General features: G+C 34.5%; 3 protein-coding genes across 5 annotated transcripts; 2 read left to right on the forward strand and 1 right to left on the reverse strand.

Moving 5' to 3' along the window:
• Positions 1-9,798: 9,798 nt before the first annotated feature.
• Positions 9,799-10,167, forward strand: LOC141718179 (VQ motif-containing protein 11-like). The gene has a single exon (XM_074520558.1). The coding sequence runs from the start codon at positions 9,799-9,801 to the stop codon at positions 10,165-10,167; it is 369 nt and encodes a 122-aa protein (XP_074376659.1).
• Positions 10,168-12,212: 2,045 nt separating this feature from the next.
• On the reverse strand, positions 12,213-20,529 carry LOC141717488 (kinesin-like protein KIN-13B). 3 transcript variants are annotated; one of them, XM_074519584.1, is made up of 6 exons: positions 20,062-20,529; positions 14,073-14,232; positions 13,685-13,987; positions 12,932-13,405; positions 12,525-12,647; positions 12,213-12,352 (listed from the first exon to the last, which is right to left on the reverse strand). In XM_074519584.1, the coding sequence occupies exons 2-4, from the start codon at positions 14,210-14,212 to the stop codon at positions 13,120-13,122; spliced, it is 729 nt and encodes a 242-aa protein (XP_074375685.1). In that variant the 5' UTR covers positions 14,213-14,232; positions 20,062-20,529; the 3' UTR covers positions 12,213-12,352; positions 12,525-12,647; positions 12,932-13,119. The 3 variants fall into 3 exon arrangements, with proteins under 3 accessions (XP_074375685.1, XP_074375686.1, XP_074375687.1); XM_074519585.1 differs by having other exon boundaries at positions 12,518-12,647; XM_074519586.1 differs by lacking the exon at positions 12,525-12,647.
• LOC141718180 (VQ motif-containing protein 11-like) lies at positions 20,004-22,772 on the forward strand. The gene is made up of 2 exons (XM_074520559.1): positions 20,004-20,137; positions 22,277-22,772. Exons 1-2 carry the CDS (start codon positions 20,004-20,006, stop codon positions 22,770-22,772), a joined length of 630 nt encoding a protein of 209 aa, XP_074376660.1.
• The last annotated feature ends 1,993 nt before the right edge of the window (positions 22,773-24,765 follow it).

A 24,765-nucleotide genomic window follows, 5' to 3' on the forward strand; every position in this document is an offset into this window, starting at 1 on the left:
TTTTTAAATATCTTTTATAATTTTTTTTATTTTTACAAAAATTGTTATATAAATAATAATATTAAGTTATAATTAGCCCGTGCATGACACCGATTATAGGATAGTAAATTATGAACTGAAAAATGGCAGAAAGTTTTGGCATGCAGACTCTGTGTTTGTTAATGCATGTCAATTTCATTTATACACGCAAATTAAACGGCAAAAGAATTTCAAGACATTTGGGACACTTTTTATTACTATTATTATTATTATAGATAGTTTCTTATATTATATTTTGAAAATCCGAAATTATATAAATAATGTATTATATGTAACATAATTTTGATCAAATAATTTGTTATCCAAAATTTTCTAAATTGGAAAATTAAATTTTAATTGTTTATAATCTAATAATGTCATTCAAAACTAAAATTTAGCACGTACAAATATTTAAAAACAACTGAAATTAACTATATTATTTTACACAAACACCTCCATCTCCTCTATCCTTTAGTTTAAGTTTATAATAATAACATTATATATATATATATATATATATATATATCTCACCTATGAAAATTTATATTAATCATGTAACAGTATATTACTCCCTCAGTCCCTTCCAATTGTTTACATTTCTGAGGAAGTGTCCGACACGCATTTTAAGGTGCATAAAAATATAGTTAGGTAACTTATTTTTACAATTTTCTTTTTATGAATAAAAGTTAAATGTTTTAACTTTTTTTCAGAAAAATAAAATTACAAAACTATACTTTATATGTACCTTAAAATGCGTGTCAAACACTCTCTATAAAATTTAAACAATTTCTAATAACCCCAATTTTTGAGAAATTTTGAAACCCTTATGAATAGTGTTTTTGCTGAACGAGAAAACTTTTCATGCCACACTATGTAGGGGTTCTGTTATTGATCTTATGGGATATTATTAGTACTCTATGTGGTATATAAGTGTATGTAAAGATCGTCAGAATCCAATTCCGAACACTTTGATTTTTCCCGGAAATCCACAAGATACGGAGAGAATTGAGTATAAGGTAACAGGATAAAAAGGATTGAAATTAAAGGATTATAGGAGAGGATCATAAAAGGAATATAATATATTGAGAAAGGTTAAGGGAACCTAAGTAATAAGATCCCGGGTATAATCCCTCAAACGATAAACGAGAACGAAAGATAAGCGAACCGTAAAACAAATAAGTGACCAAGAGACAAGCTTGTACAAGAAGCCAGGGATTGTGACATCATCAAACCACAAGGTGTGGACAAGTGGGAGCATAATGACATGTGCAAGGTGACACAAGCATGACATAGAAGGGAAGGAAGTGTGGTTGAATTATAACCACACAAAATCAAGGTTAATTAAGTCATTAACCAAAAACAACACAAAAATCAACCAACCAAGCAAATCATTTCATTTTCATCAAACAAAACACAAAAATATCTTTCTTCCCAAGCTAGCTCTCGGCCCATTTCTTAAAATTTGAAGATCCAAGCTCCACCACTTACTATTTAGCAAGGTAATTATCTAAGCTTCCCCATGGATAGTTACATACTTCCTATAAGTTTAAGCTTCTAATTCCAAGCCAATCTTTTTCTATAAATCAAGGAAGAAGATGGTGAATAGTAACCTTCAAGAAATAACTTTAGTTTTCTTGAATTTTTATGAAAGATTAAGGTTATACAAGCAAGGATCAAGGTTCTTTAGGCATTCAAAGCTCTTATGTTGTGTTAAAAAGCTTCAAGGAAGGTATAATCTCTTAACCAAGCTTTGTTATTGAATGTTAAGAGCATAATATGAGTATTTTAGTTCATGAGAGGCTTGATGGTTGTGTATGTAGAGATTAGTGAGTTTTGGGATGTTGTTGGATTGGTAAATGTTGTAGCTGCTATAGCTGCAGAGGTAGATCTATTGTAGATCAGACCATCTACTTTTGAGAATCAATTATGTATAATTATAACTTGTGGCAGATAATGGCAATTAACTGTAAATTTATCAAGTAATCATTTTGGGTTGTAATAACTTTTAAATTGTGGATTCAAAGACTTGTACTTATTTAAATTTCATCTCTGAGACTATAACGGGTTGTGGTGTGTGTTAGTGTGGGGTCACAGCATAAGGTTATTATTATTAATTAAGTGAAGTGATATTGTGGAAAGAAAGACCGTGACGACCCGGATCCTCGACCCCGGATCTGGGGGTGTTACAGAAATGGTATCAGAGCCAAGCGTTATAAACCTCAGAGACGATGGGACGTTAAGATAATAAGATTCACTAAGATAATAAGAACTCTTGCCAAGTTCATAGTCGGGCTACCTAACGTAGTACTGACGGTTAAAACCCTTATGGGAACCCTTATAAATATCGTGATAGGAGCGTAGTTCGTTATCGTATATGGTAGCGGGACTCCGAACCCTGAAGTTGAGGAACATCAGCGCGATGATGTATTATTACTTATTGGAGATCAGATTATGGATCCGATAGAGCGTCCTAACGCAGGACCGGATGATGTTGATATTGAGGATGTAACGGTTGAGGATGTTGTCCTAGAAGGGATTGTTGCTGAGGAGGATTCCGTGAAGGATCCTGACAAGAATGAATAAAGGACCACTGAGGAATTGATGACCATGGTTAGGGCAACTCTCAGAGGTAGGATTGGCCGGCTACTATCGTAGATTGGTACAAGACTTTGTGAAGATCGCAGCCCCTTTGACGCGGCTTACTCATAAGAATGAGAAGTTCGAATAGACAGAGAAATGCGAGAACAGCTGTTAAGAACTGAAGCAAAGGTTGGTGACGGCCCCTATGTTGGCGTTACCGGATGGAAAAGGAGATTTTGTGATTTGGAAGAGACGCTTCGCATAAGGAATTAGGGTGCTTCTTATACAGCACAGCAAGATAATCGCGTACATGTCAAGACAATTAAGGTAATATGAAATTCGATATCCCCGCCCATGAGCTTAGGCTCGTGGCAATAGTTTTACCCTAAAGATTGGAGGCACTACTTGTATGGAGAGAAGTGCGAGAATTACCTAAGCCATAAGTGCTCTAGTACATCTTCACGTAGAAAGAGCTCAACATGTGCCAGAGGAGGCAGTTAGAGCTAATCAAGAATAATGATTGGGAGATTCTTTATCATTCGGGGAAAGCCAATGTGGTGGCTGATGCCCTTAGTAAAAAGGAGAGACTCAAGATGATAATGTCTTTGGGAGAGTTTATAAGAGATTTTGGAAATAGTAGTGAAGGTAACCGGAGCCGGTACCGAAAAGCTGTTTGAGATTGCAATAGAGACCGAATTATTGGAAAAGAGCATACGGTGCCAGAGAAAGGTGATGAATGAAGGCAGAGAGCCAACAAATAAATATGAGATTAATACCGAGAAAGATGATAAGGGAATAATGAGGTATTCCTATAGAATTTGGATTCCAAATGTTCAAGAGCTTAAAGATGAGATCTTAGATGAAAGTCATAGTTCAAGGAATAAGATTAAGGGCAAACCCTGAATGTGATAGTCAGGGAGGATGCCATCAAGATAGAAGGAACCCATAACATAATGAAGTGGAAAATGAGGATTTTAACGTATAAGATAACCCCAAGTATGGGGAGTAGGAAGAAATATTTAGACTGAGAAAACAAAAGTCGAGCGAGATAAGGAGACCCGAGACGGTACTCCTATACGGAAATTCATGGACCTGTCTAAAAAGAACTTAGACTATTATCCCCAACCACCACCCTGAGGAGACAGTGCGGTGAGAAATTCTTTCAGGACCTTTAAGTCGCTAAGCTCTCAGAGTTCCAAGGAACAAGCTGACCCAGTCGAGGCAAGAGCCTGGCTAAAGGAAATAGAGGAATCATTTGAGATTCTAAATGATTGACGAACCACAAAGGACTGTTTTTGTCACTTACCCTCCTAAAAGAGAGGCCACCTGCTGGTGAAAGACCAAGAAAGGCACGGAGCCAGAGGTTAGAATAAACTGATTTAAGTTCAGTCAATTGTTTTCGGGAAAGTAATTCCCAAAGATAAGGAGATAGTGTAAAAGCTTTGGAGCTAGAACAAAAATGGATGAGTATGATGAATTATGAATCTAAGTTGTAAAAGTTGTCAAGATTCGTTCTGAGGACACGAATCCAGAATGGCGGGATGTTTGAAATCAATGCTTATATTGTGATTGGTTTGTGAAATAATGATAAGAGAAAGGAAAAAAAAAAAAAAGAAACTGAAGTGGAAAGGAAAATAAAGGCAATAGAGTTTGAGGAATGATAAGGGAGTTGGGTATGAGGAAACCCTAAAGACTCATAGCAATAGAAATAGAAAAGTATGTAATCGTCAGGATGATGATGATCCACCATGAGTTAAAATTGATGGTTGAGGGCATAAGAGATACATATAGTTTATCCCCTGTAAGTTGGGAGGATTCGAGGAAACCTTGAGATAATTCGAAGGATAAATAATGAGACGCGGATAGACTAAGGGGATAAGAAAGTAAGAAATTAAGAAAATTGGATGAAAGAAGTGACCTTCAAGAAGGTGAAGTGTAAGACCGGTGGCATGATACCCAGAAAGGGAGACGCCAGATATGAAAGATATCCCAACATTGAGGTGACTGTTGAGATAAACAACAAAAGTAAATAAGGAATTATTAAGAAGAAGTTCACGTTGAACACGACCAATATCTTCCAGAACATCCATGTTATCGTTACCAGATTAGGCAAGAAAAGCGGATAACCGTTGTTATCTTTTGGAGGCCATTTTGATTAACCTCATTTTGTATACAGATGTTATTGTGAAATTAGGCATTTACTATCGAGGTGGGAATAATTGAATAAGATACCCATATCAGGGATATATGACTTTATTTATCCATGGAAGGATGCTTGTACCTTTTTAAAGGTGGAATTAAGGATAGAACATCGGTAACTTAAAACGAATCCTAGGGGAATGCATAAAGGTTGGCATTTCACCCTTGATAGGGATAGTATGAGTTTTGACAGTATGAATTGGAAAGCATTAAGGTAATAATAACCTTTAAGGATCAGTGGAGAAATTTTTCAGAAGTATATAGACAATGGTTCTAGTATAGTGAATGGTATTTTGATATGCCCTGTATCTAGGAATACAGGAGGAACGATTGAAGGATAACCTTAGAGGTTTTACAAGGAGAAAGGTAATATTCAAAATTCTCAAGAATAAAAATGTTGATAAAAGAAATATGACGTAATTATAATGGTGCCAAGTGGGGCACGTGTTAAACCACGAGAAAGTATGGATCGAACCAGTAAAGGTCGAAATTGTTCAGGGCAATTAGGACCTAAGACAAAAGATGTTCTAAGTACGATCGAGAGTCAGTCGTGACAGTGATTAACCTCTAAAGACTGAGGCAATAACTTATGGAAAAATGGTGATATTTTTTTTTACTCATCAGATTTTAAGGAAAACATCTTCACTCAAGCAGTGATCGGAAATAAGGTAGAAAATTTATTTGGAGGTGGTTAAAAAGACATTGACTGTAAGGAAATTTTACTATCAGGAAAGGCCAAAGAGGTGGCCGACACTTTAAAGGTAAGTGGATAATTATAGGCGCGTGTGCCAAAAGAAAACAGTGATGATGGTTAAAAATGTGAAGGTTGAATTATGGTTTGGAAGATTGACATTCCTTCTGATGACTGTGCAATACCCAACCGTAATAGTAATTGGTAAAGGTTTAATTCGTGTAATCGCCATGAACGGGCTATCTATCTTAGGAGGTCCTATCTTGGGATAAGCCAGGACCATGTTTCTAAAAGGACTAGACGAACCTTTGAGTTAAGTCTCCTATTAAAGGCATATGATTAAGAATGGTATTAACCTGCTATCGTTGCTTTGATTGAAACTCTTCTGCAATTTTATCTGCTTCATGTCATGAAAGTACGTCAGAGTTTGGAGTGTTCTTCATGAATTGTGATTGGTGGTTATGTTAACTCCTTAGGAGAATTAGATATGATATGTATGGACTCCGTATGGTTAGCTATTAAGACTTCATGAAAAACGAATGACGACAGTAGGTCAGTGGTGGACCATAATAATGCAGCAATGATTCTGCGAGTAATGAGCTGATTACAACCGTGAGAGTTGTATTGGAATGGATGTTGAGATTGAGTACCACTAATCGGGTCGTGGTGGTGTATAAGTTATCATTAATAGACTAATTAAGTAGAGTATCTACATAGTGAATTATTATTCTTTCTTATCAATAGAGAGTCGTATTATTATACGAGGAAGGTTGCGGTGCAAGCATAGAATTCAAGTAACGATGATGTCTAGAATGAGATCCCAGATTCGATTTTCGATGTCGAGGGAGTTTCAAAGGTAATTGTGTATAAGCTCGAGGAAGAGCATGGGTCCATAGAATGATGGACGGGATAGCGAAAATATTTAGGCACGTGAAATACGAGGCTATAATGCTTGATGCTGATATAAATACGTATATGTTTTGTTCTCCTATGACAAACCTTTATAGTTCAGAGGTAGGTTCCAAGCCAGATATTTTGTGGCAGTATATTTTTTTTCATATATACAATTCTCTTCAGTTCGTTCTTTTCTCTTCTTTTCATTTCATGTAAGCTGAGAAGAACAACCCTTCCAGAAGGGGAGGTATTGCCGAATGACTATCTATCTTTGTGATAGAAGCCTAGTAGGATACCACATGTTGTTTAATTGCTTGTCAAGTACTAAAGGCTGGCCACCTTCTGTACTAACTATGCAATATAATAAGTGTTCATGATCATAGTGATCTCTCAACAAATTCCTTTACTTCTATTTGATTGATCAAATTTTGGAAAATAGAAACAACTGAAAAAGGAGTAATAAAGTGGTGGTAGTATGCGGAATGGGAACACATTCGTGATACTAAGGTTGACGTGGTTATTAAAAGGTTATAGAACGCTAACGAGCAAAAGTATAACCAGTATAATATTAGGAACGGAAGGTAGTAGCGATTACGAACTGGAAAATAATGGTTATTGAGAAGCAAAAGTTCTAATGATAAAAGCTATAATGAGAGTCTGTGCAATAGACTTGAAAGAATTTGGAATGATCACTTAACGCGGATTAAGTTATCTTACGACAATAGATCATATGTCATTATCAAGATGTCGCCTTATGAGATCCTTGAGGGAAGACAATGTCGATCTCCCTTATGTTAGGATGGAGTTGTAGAGCGCAAGATGCTCGGACCCGCAGTAGTCCAAAGGACCAAGGATATGATAAATCTAATCAGAGGACGGCTGGTAGTAGCCCAAGATGGACATGATAAGTATGTTGATTTGACACGAAAGGATAAAAAGTATGAAATAGGGGACCTAGTAATGTTATAGGTATCCCTTGGAAAGGATTGATGAGGTTCGGAAAGAAAGGAAAGCTAAGTCTACAATTTGTTGGACCCTTGGATATATTAAGACGTTTGGGAAGTTAGCATATGAGCTAGCCCTAACCCCGAACATGTAGCAGGTCGTAACGTGTTTCACGTATCAATGTTAAGGAAGTGTAATTCAGATGCCAGATAAATAGAGGCATATGAGCGCATAGATATGCAACCCGACGTAACCTATATGGAGCAACCAGGAAGGGTTATAGAGTGAAAAGGAACAAGTGCTTAGGAGAAGGATTATCAAACTAGGCAGAGTTTGGTGGTAGAACCACAATGTGGAAAATTGACTCGAGAGTTAGAAAGTGTAATGCTAAGAAAGTATCCCCATTTGTTTTCTATCTGATTCCGGGACGGAATCCTTTTAAGGAGGGGAGACTGTAATAACCCCAATTTTTGAGAAATTTTGAAACCCTTATGAATAGTGTTTTTGCTGAACGAGAAAACTTTTCATGCCACGCTATGTAGGGGTTCTGTTATTGATCTTATGGGATATTATTAGTACTCTATGTGGTATATAAGTGTATGTAAAGATCGTCAGAATCCAATTCCGAACACTTTGATTTTTTCCGGAAATCCACAAGATACGGAGAGAATTGAGTATAAGGTAACAGGATAAAAAGGATTGAAATTAAAGGATTATAGGAGAGGATCATAAAAGGAATATAATATATTGAGAAAGGTTAAGGGAACCTAAGTAATAAGATCCCGGGTATAATCCCTCAAACGATAAACGAGAACGAAAGATAAGCGAACCGTAAAACAAATAAGTGACCAAGAGACAAGCTTATACAAGAAGCCAGGGATTGTGACATCATCAAACCACAAGGTGTGGACAAGTGGGAGCATAATGACATGTGCAAGGTGACACAAGCATGACATAGAAGGGAAGGAAGTGTGGTTGAATTATAACCACACAAAATCAAGGTTAATTAAGTCATTAACCAAAAACAACACAAAAATCAACCAACCAAGCAAATCATTTCATTTTCATCAAACAAAACACAAAAATATCTTTCTTCCCAAGCTAGCTCTCGGCCCATTTCTTAAAATTTGAAGATCCAAGCTCCACCACTTACTATTTAGCAAGGTAATTATCTAAGCTTCCCCATGGATAGTTACATACTTCCTATAAGTTTAAGCTTCTAATTCCAAGCCAATCTTTTTCTATAAATCAAGGAAGAAGATGGTGAATAGTAACCTTCAAGAAATAACTTTAGTTTTCTTGAATTTTTATGAAAGATTAAGGTTATACAAGCAAGGATCAAGGTTCTTTAGGCATTCAAAGCTCTTATGTTGTGTTAAAAAGCTTCAAGGAAGGTATAATCTCTTAACCAAGCTTTGTTATTGAATGTTAAGAGCATAATATGAGTATTTTAGTTCATGAGAGGCTTGATGGTTGTGTATGTAGAGATTAGTGAGTTTTGGGATGTTGTTGGATTGGTAAATGTTGTAGCTGCTATAGCTGCAGAGGTAGATCTATTGTAGATCAGACCATCTACTTTTGAGAATCAATTATGTATAATTATAACTTGTGGCAGATAATGGCAATTAACTGTAAATTTATCAAGTAATCATTTTGGGTTGTAATAACTTTTAAATTGTGGATTCAAAGACTTGTACTTATTTAAATTTCATCTCTGAGACTATAACGGGTTGTGGTGTGTGTTAGTGTGGGGTCACAGCATAAGGTTATTATTATTAATTAAGTGAAGTGATATTGTGGAAAGAAAGACCGTGACGACCCGGATCCTCGACCCCGGATCTGGGGGTGTTACACAATTGAAAGGGACGGAGGAAGTATAACATTATATTGATTAAATCAATTAAAACAAATAATTAGTATATCAGCAAATCAATTTTCTTAGTATTTTGCAATTATCTAAAATAATAATTTAACTCAAATTTCAATACCATGTAACTAGTTAACATCAATTACCTCACTACCTACCTTCTTCCCAAAGCCATCAAATTCTCGAATTTTATAATAAATCTTTATCTCTAAAATAAATAATTATACGTTACAAATGAAAACAGTCGTTACAAAGCACATATCTACACTCTACAAAATTAAAAGTTAAGGAGATGATTACAGATAAGAAAAAAAGTTAAGCAGATACATGCAAATAAATGACCTTTGAGTCCGAACTTTCCAGCTGCACTGCCTTATATTTCTAAATTCAGTTCCTTAACGATTACTGTAGATCGTCATCACCACACAAAAGTCTTACTTAATTCATTAATGCTTATATTGGCTCGAGTATGCAACTAATTCATTTTTCAAGATGGTCTCTCTTCAAGAGTTGAAATAAACTTTTAGAGTCTCGTTGCATTCAAAGTAGTTTTATCAACTAAGTGTATCATTTTCGACACTCTCTTTCTTTTTCAATCTCTATCATGGCTTCTTCTAGTTCCTCTTACTCTCCCAAACCAAATAATAACAAATCACCACAACTAGAAAATGCCATTCGTGTTCATGTTGACCCATCAAACTTTCGTGATGTGGTCCAGAAATTAACAGGAGCCAGACCAGCAGTCGAGAAGCTTCCCATCACTACTTCTCCACATTTCAATGCAAGGCACAACCCTGTTAACGTTGGTGCAGTAAGACCATCGTTCAAACTCCAGGAACACGCTAGAAACCTCCAACTACAATTGAACCAAAATGGGTTACCCGAGTCTGCGTTTGCACCAAGAAAGAGAGTGATAAATGTCTCGCCTGTGTCAACATTGGACATGGTTTTGGCAGGAGGGAGTATATTATAAAGGGTTTGTCTAGTGTGTGCCCATAAGCACATGCTAAACAATAAACTTATAAAGTTCGGAATGGTTTGATTGGTGTATTTGTTGTAAATGCAGGGGTCACCATTATTAAGAAGTACTCCTCTATTTTTTATTATATGATGTTTGATTTTTGCACACACTCACTTTTGTTTTGACCGCATAGTTAGAATAATATTTTTTAATTTTTTCTTTTTGTGAATAAAAATATATAACTGAAACTTTAATTTAGAAAAAGAAAATTTTAAAAATATTATTTTATCTATGCAGTCAAAATACTTAGGATTGTGTGAAAAAAAGTCAAACGACATATAAAAGAAAACAGAGGGAGTATTGGCCAATCAAAACAAGCTAAAATTAGTGTTTATGGCACACAACAAAACCTTATTATAAATCTTTAATCGGAGATAAGGCGAATATGGTACTGAAATTTATTTTTTGACAAAAAGCATTCATTAAAACTCTCAAATACAGTCAGGGCAAATCCCCGAACTGATAATACAACCTGATTGGGAAATAAAATGAGCTAAATATCTAGTCATTCTATTTTCAGATTGTTTAACAAACAGAATATAAATATTCTTGACAAAAAAAATGATTACAAAGGTTTTCAGAGCAATCCAGTCGACACCAACAATCTTGAAAATAGTAGCGTCACAATTGACCTGTGCACATAAAAAACAGGTGATGGTCCCGTGTTCATACCCGTCGGTTACGCCAACTGAGGCCGGGGATACAGATGTTCCCATATATTGAACAATCTTTCGTTGTGCAAGGTGAGCTTTTGTAATAATCACCACTGTTTCAGATTTAAAGCTAGCTTCTCAGATCTGCCGATACACCAATTGAATCATTATCAACGGACCAAAATAACAAAATCGAACACACCAAACCATATTAAAACACACTAACCACTCCAAAAGGAGAGACACAAACCACTCCAAAAGGAGAGACATAAAAAACACCCAAAAAGATGGATGCACGAATCAAAAATTTAATCCAAAGGATGAAGATTATTGAAAATTATTGAAAGAAAAACAGAAAAAACAAGAGAGAAGAATACGTCTCTTGCGATGACAATAGTTATTTAGATTGAGTGTATGAAGGTAGAGGGGAGGCGGCGAGTGAGATGAAAAATGAGAGAAATAGGAGGTCGACTATTATAGGGGGTTACTTAGAAGTCTTAATTTTAAGTTTTGGTCCTGAAATTTATTAAAAACACAACTTGAACTACTTGCATGCAATCATAGACCAACAATTTTGTAAAATGAAAATGGCACATTAATGTGTGTTTACATTTTCAACACAACACGAAATTATAAGAATATTAAATAAAAGTTCTAATTTATCGGAGTGACGGCAAGTTTTGAAGTCCGCAAAAGATTGAAATGCAAATAATGTTACTCCTCCGTCCCGTCCCAATTTATGTGTCTAGACTTTTACCCCTAATTTAAGTTGTATACTTGTATTAACCGTATGTCTCTGTTAATTATTTTTCAAATTCTTTTGTGAATAAAAGTTTGAGATTTATATTTTTATCCACAAAAAAAAATTAAAAATAATCAAGGTATGTATACAATCATTACACATTAAAATACGCCTAAAAGTCACAACTAATTTAGGATGAAGGGAGTATTTAACTTGGAAAATCAAATTCTAATTGTTTATAATCTAATAATGTCATTTAAAACTAAAATTTAGTACATACAAAATACGAACCTAACATTAGTGAGTAAAAGAAAAAAATAGTAGTTGAATGGTAAATTCCTAAAAACATGTTAAATTGTGTGACAAAAAAATCCATTTTCCCAAAAACAAAAAACAAAAATAAATTACATCAAAAATCAAACCTAACTTAAAATAAGAAAGGCAAAACTAAAAGACTTAATCAAAAAGCCCACTAACAATCTAAAAACAAACACCAGCTCACCATCTCCAAAAATGAGAGCCCAAAGACATCCCCGGCCCATATGGCCCAACAGCAACCTAAAGAAAAAGTCTTCCCTGATCCACTCAAATTTGAACAGAAGAAAAGAAAAGACCACAAAAATACTACTCTCTCGGGATACACACAAACCCAGATGAGTAGTCCACTCGAACCCAGCACTCGGAAATAAACCCTTGCAACAGCATAAATCAAGCAAAAATGAAGCAAAAACTGCATCAGCCCCTGTAAACAAACATTTAAACAAAATCAGTATTGCGGGGAGGCTGCGAAACCAAGTGCATCAGCAAAACAAGATAAAAAAGCAATTCACTCAACTAATACAACTTATAATGATTATGGAGCCGTTAACTTGACTAATTACAGATATTATGAAGTAACCAAACATACTGCATACATCATCAGAAAGTTACTGAATCGTAACAGCCATACTAATATGCAAAATTTAGAATTCCTTGCTCTCATTCAAGAAGATCATGTTTAAGAACATAAGAACTCATCCTCTGACTTTGATTTATGCCTGTCAAACAATTAAACTGAGTTATATCTGTACATATATAATGCAGTTGGCATAGGATCAGATATGCAGGTTGGCGTACAACCTAAATTCATGATATGGATTAAAAAATTTGTAAGATACAACAAATTTATGGTTTACAACAGATCATTGGCTTACTTAAATAACCAATTTGGCTATAAAGACATTCTCTTCCTGAGTACAGAACAATGAAATATAAATTTTGATTAATTAGCCTGATCGCGGAAGGTAATTAACCCTGCTACAGATATTTGAAGTGTTATTACCTTTAGGATAGCATCAACTTCTTCGTCTGAATTTGTTTTACTAGCCTCAGATGTTGTCATATTCTTGGCATTTGTTTGAGTGGAATTCCTTGTCTGAAATCGATTATCTTGTTCACGAGTCTCCTCGTTGGGCTCATAATAGTCTTCAACTACTTTAACTTGAAAGACCTGTGAGGTTGAACTGCTTTCTACTTGTCCCTTAGGAACGCGTTCAAATGTAAAAGATTCAGTAGGCTCGATTTCACTTTTCTTAGGCCACCCGAATCTGTTACTAATGTTAGAGTATGTTCGCAAGATCCTAAGTTTGGTGAAATGCAGGATATCATAACAGTACGCGAATCACCAACAAATGAGTCTCTAAGAACTTCAGTTAGCTTACTCCCTCTAAAGGGGATATGACCCTGGTCATTGTCAAGGGCTCTGATACATTCCTTCAGTGCAAGTAAACTTTTATTAATTTCAGCACCTTCCATTCTACAATAGAAATTGACAAGCATTTTTATTCCCACTGAGCAATTAGCAGTTCCCAACTGATACTTTATAATAAAAAAAAAATCTGAACTTTTATCGCCTTTCGGATCTCCTAGAATGGAATATTTGAAACAATGATATCTATTTTTACGAGTACTGAGACAGTATACAAGTGTTATATGGAATCAAATCCAAAAGAAAAGCACGTTCTAATTTTTTTCAGATTTCTATACGACATCCTTAGCATCATCAATAATAATGCCACATCTCGATACATATTACCTAGTTTGTTTGTCATTATCTGTCGTATCTGCACCACGTTCACTTTCAGCAAGATCTATAAAAGATAGCTTCCCAACAAGACGAGCAGGCTTTGATTCCTTCCCATCAACAGTTTTTTTGATAGCAAGTTGCAGTATAGCATGTGATCTAGAGGATTCCTCATTTGCACCAGTTGTGCTAGTACTCCTTGTTGCATTGCCTCTCTCAATTAATTCCTTGATCGTGTCCACATCTGATACTCTAAATTCTTGCAAGCCCACGATGCAGACCTGTTGTTTCCCATCTTCCCTCATACAAAGCTTTCTGTAAACATACGAGTTAAGGTTATGGACTTATGGTGCTACATTAGTATATAGAGTTATGTAAAGTCACAAACCAGCAAGCTCACTTTCGATCATTGAGGAGATCAAACAACTTTCCTCCATATATTTCAAAGAAACTGACAAACAGTTGATATCCTTGGTTCAGGTCATTATAATGCATTAGCCTGAAAATATCTTGGGATGCCTTGAGTGGCAGTGGTTGCATTGTATAGGTCTTTCCACTCCCTGAGCATAATAAATGAAGCAAAAATTGTAATGATTATTTCTTTGTTGATCACACAAGTCACAAGGTATCAGAAACAAGTCTAATAGATGAGTTAAATGCATTTTGCAACCCCTACCTTTCAAAACTATATACTTACTTTCAAAAATACAGTTTGCGACCCCTAACTTTCGACATCAAATACAATATGCATCCATTTAACCATTTTGTTAAAAATATTTATATTTTGAAGGGTAAAATTGAAATTCAAAAAAATATTTAAATAATAATTTTAATTATTTTAAAATTAAACTAAAAGTTAGAATTTCAAATTATAAAAATAATATTAATATCAATTATTTTATATTTGACTCAGTATACTTTTTAAATTTTTAAAATATAAATATATTTAAAAACTTTATGATTATATATAAAACAAATATTTTACTTGATAAATATATTTTAAGTATTTAGCATTATGATTAATTTAGACCACTATTAATGGAAAATAGCTACTCTTTGAAACTTTTACTTACTTTTTCCTCGAGTTTGGCACGTTTTAAGGCTACTATAAAATATTCTATAATTTATTTTTTGAATTTTCTTTTTCTATATAAAATTTTAAATATTATATTTTTATTTAAAAGAAAAAATATTTAAAATTATTTAGGGAACCGTACTTTACGGAAATTTTAAAATGCGTGCCGATCTTTCGTCACCAATGTAAAGAATCCAGTGAGACGGAGGGGGTATAGTTTTTTTTCATGTAAAATATGCATTAAAATAAATATTTTTATTAATTTGAAATTTTGGTTATTAATACTAACATCTCAATTTCAATTTTATAAACGGAAGGGATGCATGTTTAAGTTAATATTGAAAGTTAAGGGTAGCAAACTGTGTTTTACGGGTAGCGAACTGTGTTTTACAAAGTAAGTATACTGTTTTGATTTTAAATGAAAGGTGGGGGTTGCAAAGTGCAATTAACTCTTAAAAGAATGCAGAAAATACAATCAGTAGCCAAACATCAATGCACATACGAATTTCATCCACTCTGTTGAGTATACAACAACGAAAGCAAAACCCAAAGCGAATAAACAAGAACAAGAAAATAAATGACAATCACACAAGACAAAGATTTACGTGGTTCGGAAATTCCTACTCCACAAGCCGCACTAATTTTGTATTGATCTCTCACAATTTGTTGTGTTATGATTTTACAATTACATGAGTATTTATAAGAGAAGAAACTAGGCCTAAATCAAAATTACAGTCCAAATCTGAAAAGTAGACTAATCCATAAACTAATCTGAATCTGAATAGTCTATTTTCATGGGCTTAATTAATAGACTCCACAAAACCCAACAATCTCCCACTTGGAGTCTGGCCAATCTTCACTTCACTCTTGTAAGTCTAGTAAAATCAATTCTTCAATGAATAACTCTAACTAGTGCAACGCCTTCTCATCAATCAATTCTGAAGGCCAGTTGAAGCTACGCAAAGCTTTAACTTTTCATTCGTAACCACCTTAGTCAACATATCTGCAGGATTCTTTGAACCTAGGATTTTCTTCAAGGACAAAGTACCATTGCTTATCAACTCTCTTGTAAAGTGATATCTCAGCTGAATATGCTTCGTCCTAGCATGAAACACGGGATTCTTCGCAAGATGAATAGCACTCTGACTGTCGCTATACAAAGCACTGTCCGCCTATTTCTTTCCCAACTCCTCAAGAAAATTGTTCAACCAAATCATCTCCTTGCTAGCTTCAGAGATAGCCATATATTCTGCTTCTGTGGTTGAAAGAGCAACACTCTTTTGAAGTCGAGACATCCAACTAACTGCGGTGCCACCCAAAGTGAAAATATAACCCGTTGTACTTTTTCTTGTGTCCAAACATCCACCCAAATCTGCATCAGAGAACCCTTCCAAGATAACATCTTTCTTACTGAAACATAGTGCAACCTTGGATGTGCCTTTCAAGTAGCGTAACAACTACTTGACTGCTTCCCAATGCACTCTTCCTGGATTAGACATAAATTTGCTAACAACTCCCACTGCATGAGCAATGTCTTGCCTTGTACACACCATAGCATACATTAAACTGTCAACTGCAGATACATAAGGAACTTTAGCCATATCTTTCTTGCCTTCATCCGTTTTAGGTGATTGCTTCTTTGTGAGATTAAACTGACTCGCCAACGGTGTACTTCTGGTCTTTGCATCCTGGACACTGAATTTCTGTAATAATTTCTCAACATACTTCTCTTGAGATAATTTTAAAGTACCTTCAGTTCTATCCCTTATGATGCTCATACCAAGTATTTGTTTTGCTGCACCCATATCCTTCATCTCAAACTCCTCAGACATCTGTCTCTTTAACCTGTTGATTTCCCTCATAATTGATCCTGCTATCAACATGTCATCAACATACAACAACAATATGATATAAGATGAATCAAACTATTTAAAGTAATAACAATGATCCATAACAATCCTCGTGTACCCATTCTTCATCATAAAGCTGTCAAACTTCAAGTACCATTGTCTCGGTGCTTGCTTTAAACCATACAAGCTTTTTATAAGCTTGCAAACAAGGTTTTATTTCCCAGCTACCAGAAATCCCTCTGGCTGAACCATGTAGATGTCTTCCTCAAGATCACTATGTAAGAACGCAGTCTTAACATCTAGTTGCTCTAGATGTAACTCCTCTGCAGCCACAATACTTAGCACAATTCTAACTGTAGTCATCTTAACAACGGGAGAAAATATATCGGTATAGTCAATACCCTTTTTTTGTTGATAACCCTTGACTACTAACCTTGCCTTGTATCTCTTGCTGCCATCATGTTCTTCTTTGATCCTGAACACCCACTTATTATGTAAAGCCTTCTTTCCTGCTGGTAACTCTGTTAAAGACCAAGTCTCATTCTTCTCAAGAGAACTCATCTCCTCATCCATGGCTGATTTCCACTGAACTGAATCATTCACTTGTACTGCCTCTGAATAACACTGAGGCTCCCCGTCCTCGGTCAATAACATATAATATGCTGAAGGAGAATATCTTTGTGGTGGCCTCACACTTCTGCTAGATTTTCTTACCTCAGTCCGTGAAGTTACTAGATACCTGTCATCAACATATTCCGAACTCCCACTATTTCCTGCAAGATCTGTTTCTGTAATATCTTCAAGCACTGCTTCCTCTTTCTCAGGTTGTTCCTTTATAAACTCAGAATCGACTACAAGCTTATCCTTATACACTGCATTCTCATTAAAAGTAACATCTCTACTTCTAACGACCTTCTTAGTCAGTTCATCCAAAAAATGGTAACCCATATCATCTGAGCCATAACCAATGAAGATACACTTCTTTGCTTTCGGATCAAGCTTGTCCCTGTCGGAATCTTTAACACACACATAAGAAACACAACCAAAAACTCGCAAGTGTGAAAGATTTACCTCTTTTTCCTACTACCCTTCTTCAGGAATCTTGAACCCCAAAGGACTTGAAGGTCCTCTATTTATGAGATACGCAGCTGTGCTAACTGCATCAGCCCAAAACATCTTTGGCAACCCTGCATGTAATCTCATACTCTTGGCCCTCTTATTCAAGGTTCTATTCATGCGCTCTGCAACACCATTCTATTGTGGTGTCTCTGGAATAGTTTTAATCATTCTAATCCCAAATTCCGCGCAATAACTTTTAAACTCATCACTACTGTATTCACCTTCATTATCTGACATCAAACTCTTCACTTTTAAACCGGTCTGATTTTCAATTTCAGTCTTCCACTTCTTGAAAGTAGCAAACACATCTGATTTATTCTTCAAAAAATAAACCCATACCTTTCTAGTGGAATCATCAATGAAAGTGACATAGTAGCGAGATCCACCCAATGACGCAACTGTTGTTGGACCATATACATCTGTATGAACTAGCTCTAACTTCTTAGGTTTGGGGGTCCTCCCTGATTTTGCAAAAGTAACACGTTTCTGCTTTCCAAGAACACATGGCTCACAGAATCCAACTTCCACATTCTTCAACTCTGGAATCTTCCCCTTCGAAGTTAACAGCTTCATACCTTTTCACTCATATGACCAAGCCTTTTGTGCCACAAAGTTGAAGACTCAATCTCATCAGCAACTGCATTTGCTTCATAGCTAGATTGTTCAATAATGTATAAAGTCCCCTTTTTCTCTCCACGAGCAATGACTAGATTCCCCTTTATAACCTTCCACTGTCCGTCTCCGAAAGTAACTCGATACCCTTCCTTATCTAACTGACCCATAGATAACAACATCTTCTTCAGTCCAGGAATGTACCTTACATCTTTCAACGTCCAGCTAGTTCCAAAAGAGGTTCTGATATTAATATCTCCCATGCCCGCAATATCCAAAATCTCATCATCAGCAAGACGAACTTTACCAAAATTTCCAACTCTGAAATTTAACATTAAATCCTTGCAAGGGGTAGCATGGAATGATGCACCATAATCCATAACCCATGATTCAACCGAACATTCAACACAACAAATCAAAGCATCATCATCCTCCACTTCTTCAACTACGTTAGCTGAATTATTTTCTTTACTCTTTCCTTTTGGAGCCGCGGGAGCCGTGCACTGATTCCTGAAGTGACCCTTCTTCTGACAATTCCAACAAACAATATCCTTGCGATCTTTGGATTGTCCTCTCTTCTGTGACTTCGATCTGCTACGCCCCTTATTCTGCCCTTTTTCGAACTTTCTACCTCTACTCTCAGCACTCAACAAGGAACCTGACGACTCTCCTGATTTTCTCCTATGAATATCTTCTCCAAGGATCGAATCTCGAACTCCATCAAAAGTCATCTTACCGCTTCCAGATGAATTACTTATAGCAGTGACAAATCCCGACCAACTGTCTGGTAATGAGGATGCCAACAACAAGGCTTGTACTTCATCATCGAATTTAATATCCACCGATGCCAATCTTGCTAGGATGGAATTAAATTCGTTCACATGATCAACAACACAATCGCCTTCATTCAATCTAGTGGCAACTAACAAGCGAATCAAATACACCTTATTTGAAGCAGACGACTTCTCATACATGTTTGACAAAGCCTTGATCAAATCATAAGTTGTCGTTTCCCTGACGATATTGTAAGCAACGTTCTTCGCTAAAGTCAACCTGACAACCCCCAGAGCCTGCCTGTCCAAAAGCTTCCTGTCTTCATCCTTCATTGCAGTTGGTTTCTTCTCTTCCAGCGGTTCATGTAGTTTTTTCTGATACAAATAATCCTCAATTTTCATCTTCCAAAATCCATCATCTTTGCCATCAAATTTGTCGATCTTTACCTTCCCGTCTTCTGCCATCGCTCCCACTCGCCTGAAAACCTAGGCTCTTGATACCAGTTGTTGAGTATACAATAACGAAAGCAAAATCCAAAGCGAATAAACAAGAACAAGAAAATAAACGACAATCACACAAGACAAAGATTTACGTGGTTCGGAAATTCCTACTCCACAAGCCGCACTAATTTTGTATTGATCTCTCACAATTTATTGTGTTATGATTTTACAATTACATGAGTATTTATAAGAGAGGAAACTAGGCCTAAATCAAAATTACAGTCCAAATCTGAAAAGTAGACTAATCCATAAACTAATCTGAATCTGAATAGTCTATTTTCATGGGCTTAATTAATAGACTCCACAAAACCCAACACACTCAATACAGAAATGGCAGAGATATAATAATCAAGAAGACTGTAACAATACTCCAATAATGTTCTAAAGAAGTAATCACAGAGATGCAATGCAATAAGGAAGGCGAAAAGAGGGGGCGGTATAGAAAAAAATTGATCATACCTGTCTGGCCATATGCAAAGCAGGTTGCTTTTGTTCGTTCAAAAAGTATTGGTATTATAGGCTCCACTGTCTCCGAGTATACCTATAGCAACAGTGAACGAACTATATATACCTATATATAAACTCATCAGTTTTAAATCATTACATAATTTAATTAAAACTCATTGAAAAGTATAATTAAAACTCACTTCTTATTCTTCCGTCCGCATTTCAAACTCCACCCCTCCATCTTAGAAACCGCGCATCCACACTTCTTCTGAAACGCCCCGTCCATTAACCGAAGCCATATTCCTCAACTCATTCCTCAAACACTCAAACTCCTTCCCTTCACCCCCTCCTATATACTCTGTATGAGGTTGTTTACTCTGTATCATCCTTACTAGAAATCTATTGAATAAATAATCAAAAAACAAGAAAATAGAAATAAAAAAAAGTTGAAAATAAAATTAGGATTTAAATAGAAGTACTTGCATACAAGATTTATCCTAATCGGGACCGAAGCGAATGACAACGAGGCGCTCTTCTTGGCAATAAACATCAAAACAAGAAGATGAATTACTAGAACTCTAATTTCCAAACTCTAAACTCGATTGAGAAGCCTAATCAATTAATTGAGAGTATTTATTAGTGAGTGTATGTATGTTTGAGAGAGAGACTATCCGATTAAACCATCTGATTTTTAAACATGAATTGAGAGAGCGAGAGAGGGAGAGAGAGACGGAGAAGAGAGTGAAAATAAGAGGGAGAGAGATAAGACTGAAATTTTTATACAAATTATTGAGCGAGCTGGATTTAGTTTTTGGCGGCTTAATATTTTGGTCAAAATTGTATATGCCGCCTAAATATTTAGTCTCATGGTAACACGTATTCAGATGAGCAGTGCTACGTTCCCCAAATATTTTCCCCAAAAATTTTACCAAATGACGTGGCTGACACGTGGCTTATTTTAATTCGTGGGCGCATATTAATGCACGCAGGGTCCCATTTTATTATTAGGAAGTTACCAATTATTCATGTAACACATCAGATTTGGGGAAATTTTTGGGGTAAAAATTTGGGGTCTCTAGTATTTTCCCATTTTAATATCAATACTAACATTATATATTATGTTACAATAGTAATTTGATCATATTTATGGTAACATTGACTATCCTCTGCTGCAATGTCAAAAAAAAGTGTTACCTTAGATCAAAATTTAGTGATCTAAGAAAACATTTTTGCTTGTAACACCAAAAAAAATGTTGCTACAGGTCAAATATGGTGAACTGATAATGGTATAATACTCCCTCCGTCCCAATTTATCTGTCTTGTTTGACTTTTGATGGTCAAATTGACTCAACTTTGACCGTAAATAAAAATTTATTTTTTCATTATTTTGAAAAACTGAAAAATACATATTAAAGTAGATTAAACATACTTTCTGATGATATAATTTTTATAGATATTTTCGAAAACGTACTATGTGAAATTTTTGGTCAAAGTTCGGTCAATTTGACCGCAAAAAGTCAAATAAGACAGATAAATTGGGACGGAGGGAGTAGTATATTGTAATTAAAACAAAAATAGTATATAAACAAATCAATTTTCTTAGTAATTTCTTAATTATCTAATATAATAATTTAAGTCAAAATTCAATTCATACCAAGTCTTATAAAAGAAATTCTATACATGCAACAAAAATTTAAAAAAAATTAACTAACTATACCATGTTTCCAATAGTTAACATCAATCACCTCTCCCTCACTACCTACCTTCTTCTTCAAGCCATCAAATTCTCAAATTTTATAATAATCTTTATCTCTAAAATAAATATGTTATACGTTACAGATTAAAACCGTCGGTACAATTAAAACCGTCGATACAAAACAAATACATACAAATAATTTGGTACAAAAATCAGTAAGTACAAAATTGAGAGTTAAACAGATACCTAGAAATAAGAAAAAAAGTTAGAACATACATGCAGATGCACATAAATGACCTTTGAGTCCGACCTCTCCAGCTGCACCGCCTTATATTTCTAAATTCAGTTCCTTAACGATTACTGTAGATTGTCCTCACCACACAGAAGTCTTACTTCATTATGGCTTATATTGGCATCTTTTCAAGAGATCAAATAAACTTTTAGAGTGTGATTGCATTCAAAGTAGTTTTATCAACTAAGTGTCTCATTTTCAACACTCTCTCTTTCAATCTCTATCGTGGCTTCTTGTAGTTCCTCTTATTCTCCCAAACCAAACAATAACAAATCACAGCAACTAGAAAATGCCATTCATGTTCATGTTGACCCATCAAACTTTCGTGATGTGGTCCAAAAATTAACAGGAGTCAGACCAACAGTCGAGAAGCTCCCCATCACTACTTCTCCACATTTCAATGCAAAGCACAACCCTGCTAACGTTGGTGCAGTAAGACCCTCGTTCAAACTCCAAGAACACGCTAGAAACATCCAACTACAATTGAACCAAAATGGGTTAACTGAGTCTGCGATTGCACCAAGAAAGAGAGCGATAAATGTCTCGCCTGTGTCAACATTGGACACGGTTTTGGCACGAGGGAGTCCAAGTCCAGGAACATCAGTGTCGCCTTCTATACCAGAGGAGATAGCTATGGCGAATAAAGGCTTTTATTTGTATCCTAGTCCACCTGCTACTGCTAGCAAGCCTCAACCCCAGTTGCTTCCCTTGTTCCCAACATCTCCAGATTCTTAAACTGGACCAAGTTTACTATCCTTTGTTATATTCAAATTGAATATTATTTATTAGATACTTTATTCTCTTTGTTCCCCGTGTAGAATTTGTAGTTATATTAGATAGTTTATTTATTTTTTTAATAAAATTATATTTGTTTAAACTTTATTTTGGAAGGTGTTAACATGGTGTTAACATGGTGTTAGGAATATGTTAACCTAACTTGGGGGAGGGCGGGTCGGATCGGGCAGGTTTTGGATAAAACCGAAACCGAAACAGCATACCCTCGATTTTCACCTATAACCGAACCCGAATAATCGGTTTCAGTTTTTAATTTTGCGGTTTCGGTTTCGGATCGGATTTTTACGATTCGGTTTTTAACGATTTTTAACGGTTTCAGATTCAGATTTTTTCAGTTTTCTGCTCGGCCCTAAACCTAACGGATCAAATGAAATCAAAAATAATATTTTAAAAACAATAATATCAATCTATATATTTATATTATACTATTATAAGTAAAACATGAGTTTGTTTGGTTAATATTTCAAAAAACAGTCTAACGACTTATCATTTTTTATTAAAAATGTTATTTTAAGTGTAATAAGCTATTTTAAACGTGATAGGTTATGATTGGTTGTTTCGTTATACCTTCCTAAAAATTGTTAACACCACTTTCAAAAACATTATTAATATTAAAAATAAGAAAAAATATGCATCTTTAACTCTTCTAAAATTAATTCAAATTATAATTCTCTCCGAGTCGCATACCAAATAATCTCATAATCAATTAATTCTTAATAATTAATACACATCAGAAAAATACAAATACTATATTTAAAAAATTAAATTAAAAATACATGAAATTGAAAAAACACAAAACTTTCATTATGAAATAGGATTCCTTATGTTGAAATAGGATTCCTTATGTTTAACAAACAACGATAACTAAAAAATGGATATTTTGGAAGTAAAAAGAAAAAAAAATTGAATTTAGGATTTGTACACTAAAATTTTAGTTATAAAATAAAGAATTTATGGTGTAAGTATTAAAATATGAATAGTCATATGACATTTTTGATATCTTTTGATTTTAATAATATATTATTGATATGTAATGGTATTATTAAATTTTAAAAATAAATATATAAAAAAATCTTTATATTCAGTTTGAACAATATTCTAAAACTTAATATTTTAAATATCCAAAATTTAATAACTATATACTTCATTAAAATCAGTAACACATAATTATTATATTTTATTTAAATATCTTTTATAATTTTTTTTTATTTTTACAAAAATTATTATATAAATAATAATATTAAGTTATAATTAGCCCGTGCATGCCACGGATTGTAGGGTAGTAAATTATGAACTGAAAAATGGCATAAAGTCTTGGCATGCAGACTATGTGTCTGTTAATGCATGTCAATTTCATTTATACACGCAAACTAAACGGCAAAAGAATTTCGGGACATTTGGGTCACTTTTTATTACTATTATTATTATTATTATAGATAGTTTCTTATATTATATTTTGAAAATCCGAAATTATGTAAATAATGTATTATATGTAACATAATTTTTATCAAATAATTTGTTATCCAAAATTTTCTAAATTGGAAAATCAAATTTTAATTGTTTATAATCGAATAATGTCATTTAAAACTAAAATTTAGCACGTACAAATATTTAAAAACAACTGAAATTAACTATATTATTTTACACAAACACCTCCATCTCCTCTATCCATTAGTTTAAGTTTATAATAATAACATTATATATATAGATCTCACCTAAGAAAATTTATAATCATGTAACAGTATATTATAACATTATATTGATTAAAACAATTAAAACAAATAATTAGTATATCAACAAATCAATTTTCTTAGTATTTTGCAATTATCTAAAATAATAATTTAACTCAAATTTCAATACCATGTAACTAGTTAACATCAATCACCTCACTACCTACCTTCTTCCCAAAGCCATCAAATTCTAGAATTTTATA

The sequence above is a fragment of the Apium graveolens genome, chromosome 4 (genome assembly GCF_009905375.1).
Source record: "Apium graveolens cultivar Ventura chromosome 4, ASM990537v1, whole genome shotgun sequence".
Lineage (NCBI taxonomy): Eukaryota > Viridiplantae > Streptophyta > Magnoliopsida > Apiales > Apiaceae > Apium > Apium graveolens.

Coding starts and splice junctions, on each gene's coding strand:
- LOC141718179 (XM_074520558.1), top strand. CDS start 9,799: ATGGCTTCTTCTAGTTCCTCTTACTCTCCCAAACCAAATAATAACAAA.
- LOC141718180 (XM_074520559.1), top strand. CDS start 20,004: ATGCAATGCAATAAGGAAGGCGAAAAGAGGGGGCGGTATAGAAAAAAA. Junction 20,138..22,276: donor ATAGGCTCCACTGTCTCCGA/GTATACCTATAG, acceptor GGCTTCTTGTAG/TTCCTCTTATTCTCCCAAAC.
- LOC141717488 (XM_074519586.1), bottom strand. CDS start 14,212: ATGCAACCACTGCCACTCAAGGCATCCCAAGATATTTTCAGGCTAATG. Junction 13,988..14,072: donor GATCTCCTCAATGATCGAAA/GTGAGCTTGCTG, acceptor GTATGTTTACAG/AAAGCTTTGTATGAGGGAAG. Junction 13,406..13,684: donor GATAATGACAAACAAACTAG/GTAATATGTATC, acceptor TTTCTATTGTAG/AATGGAAGGTGCTGAAATTA.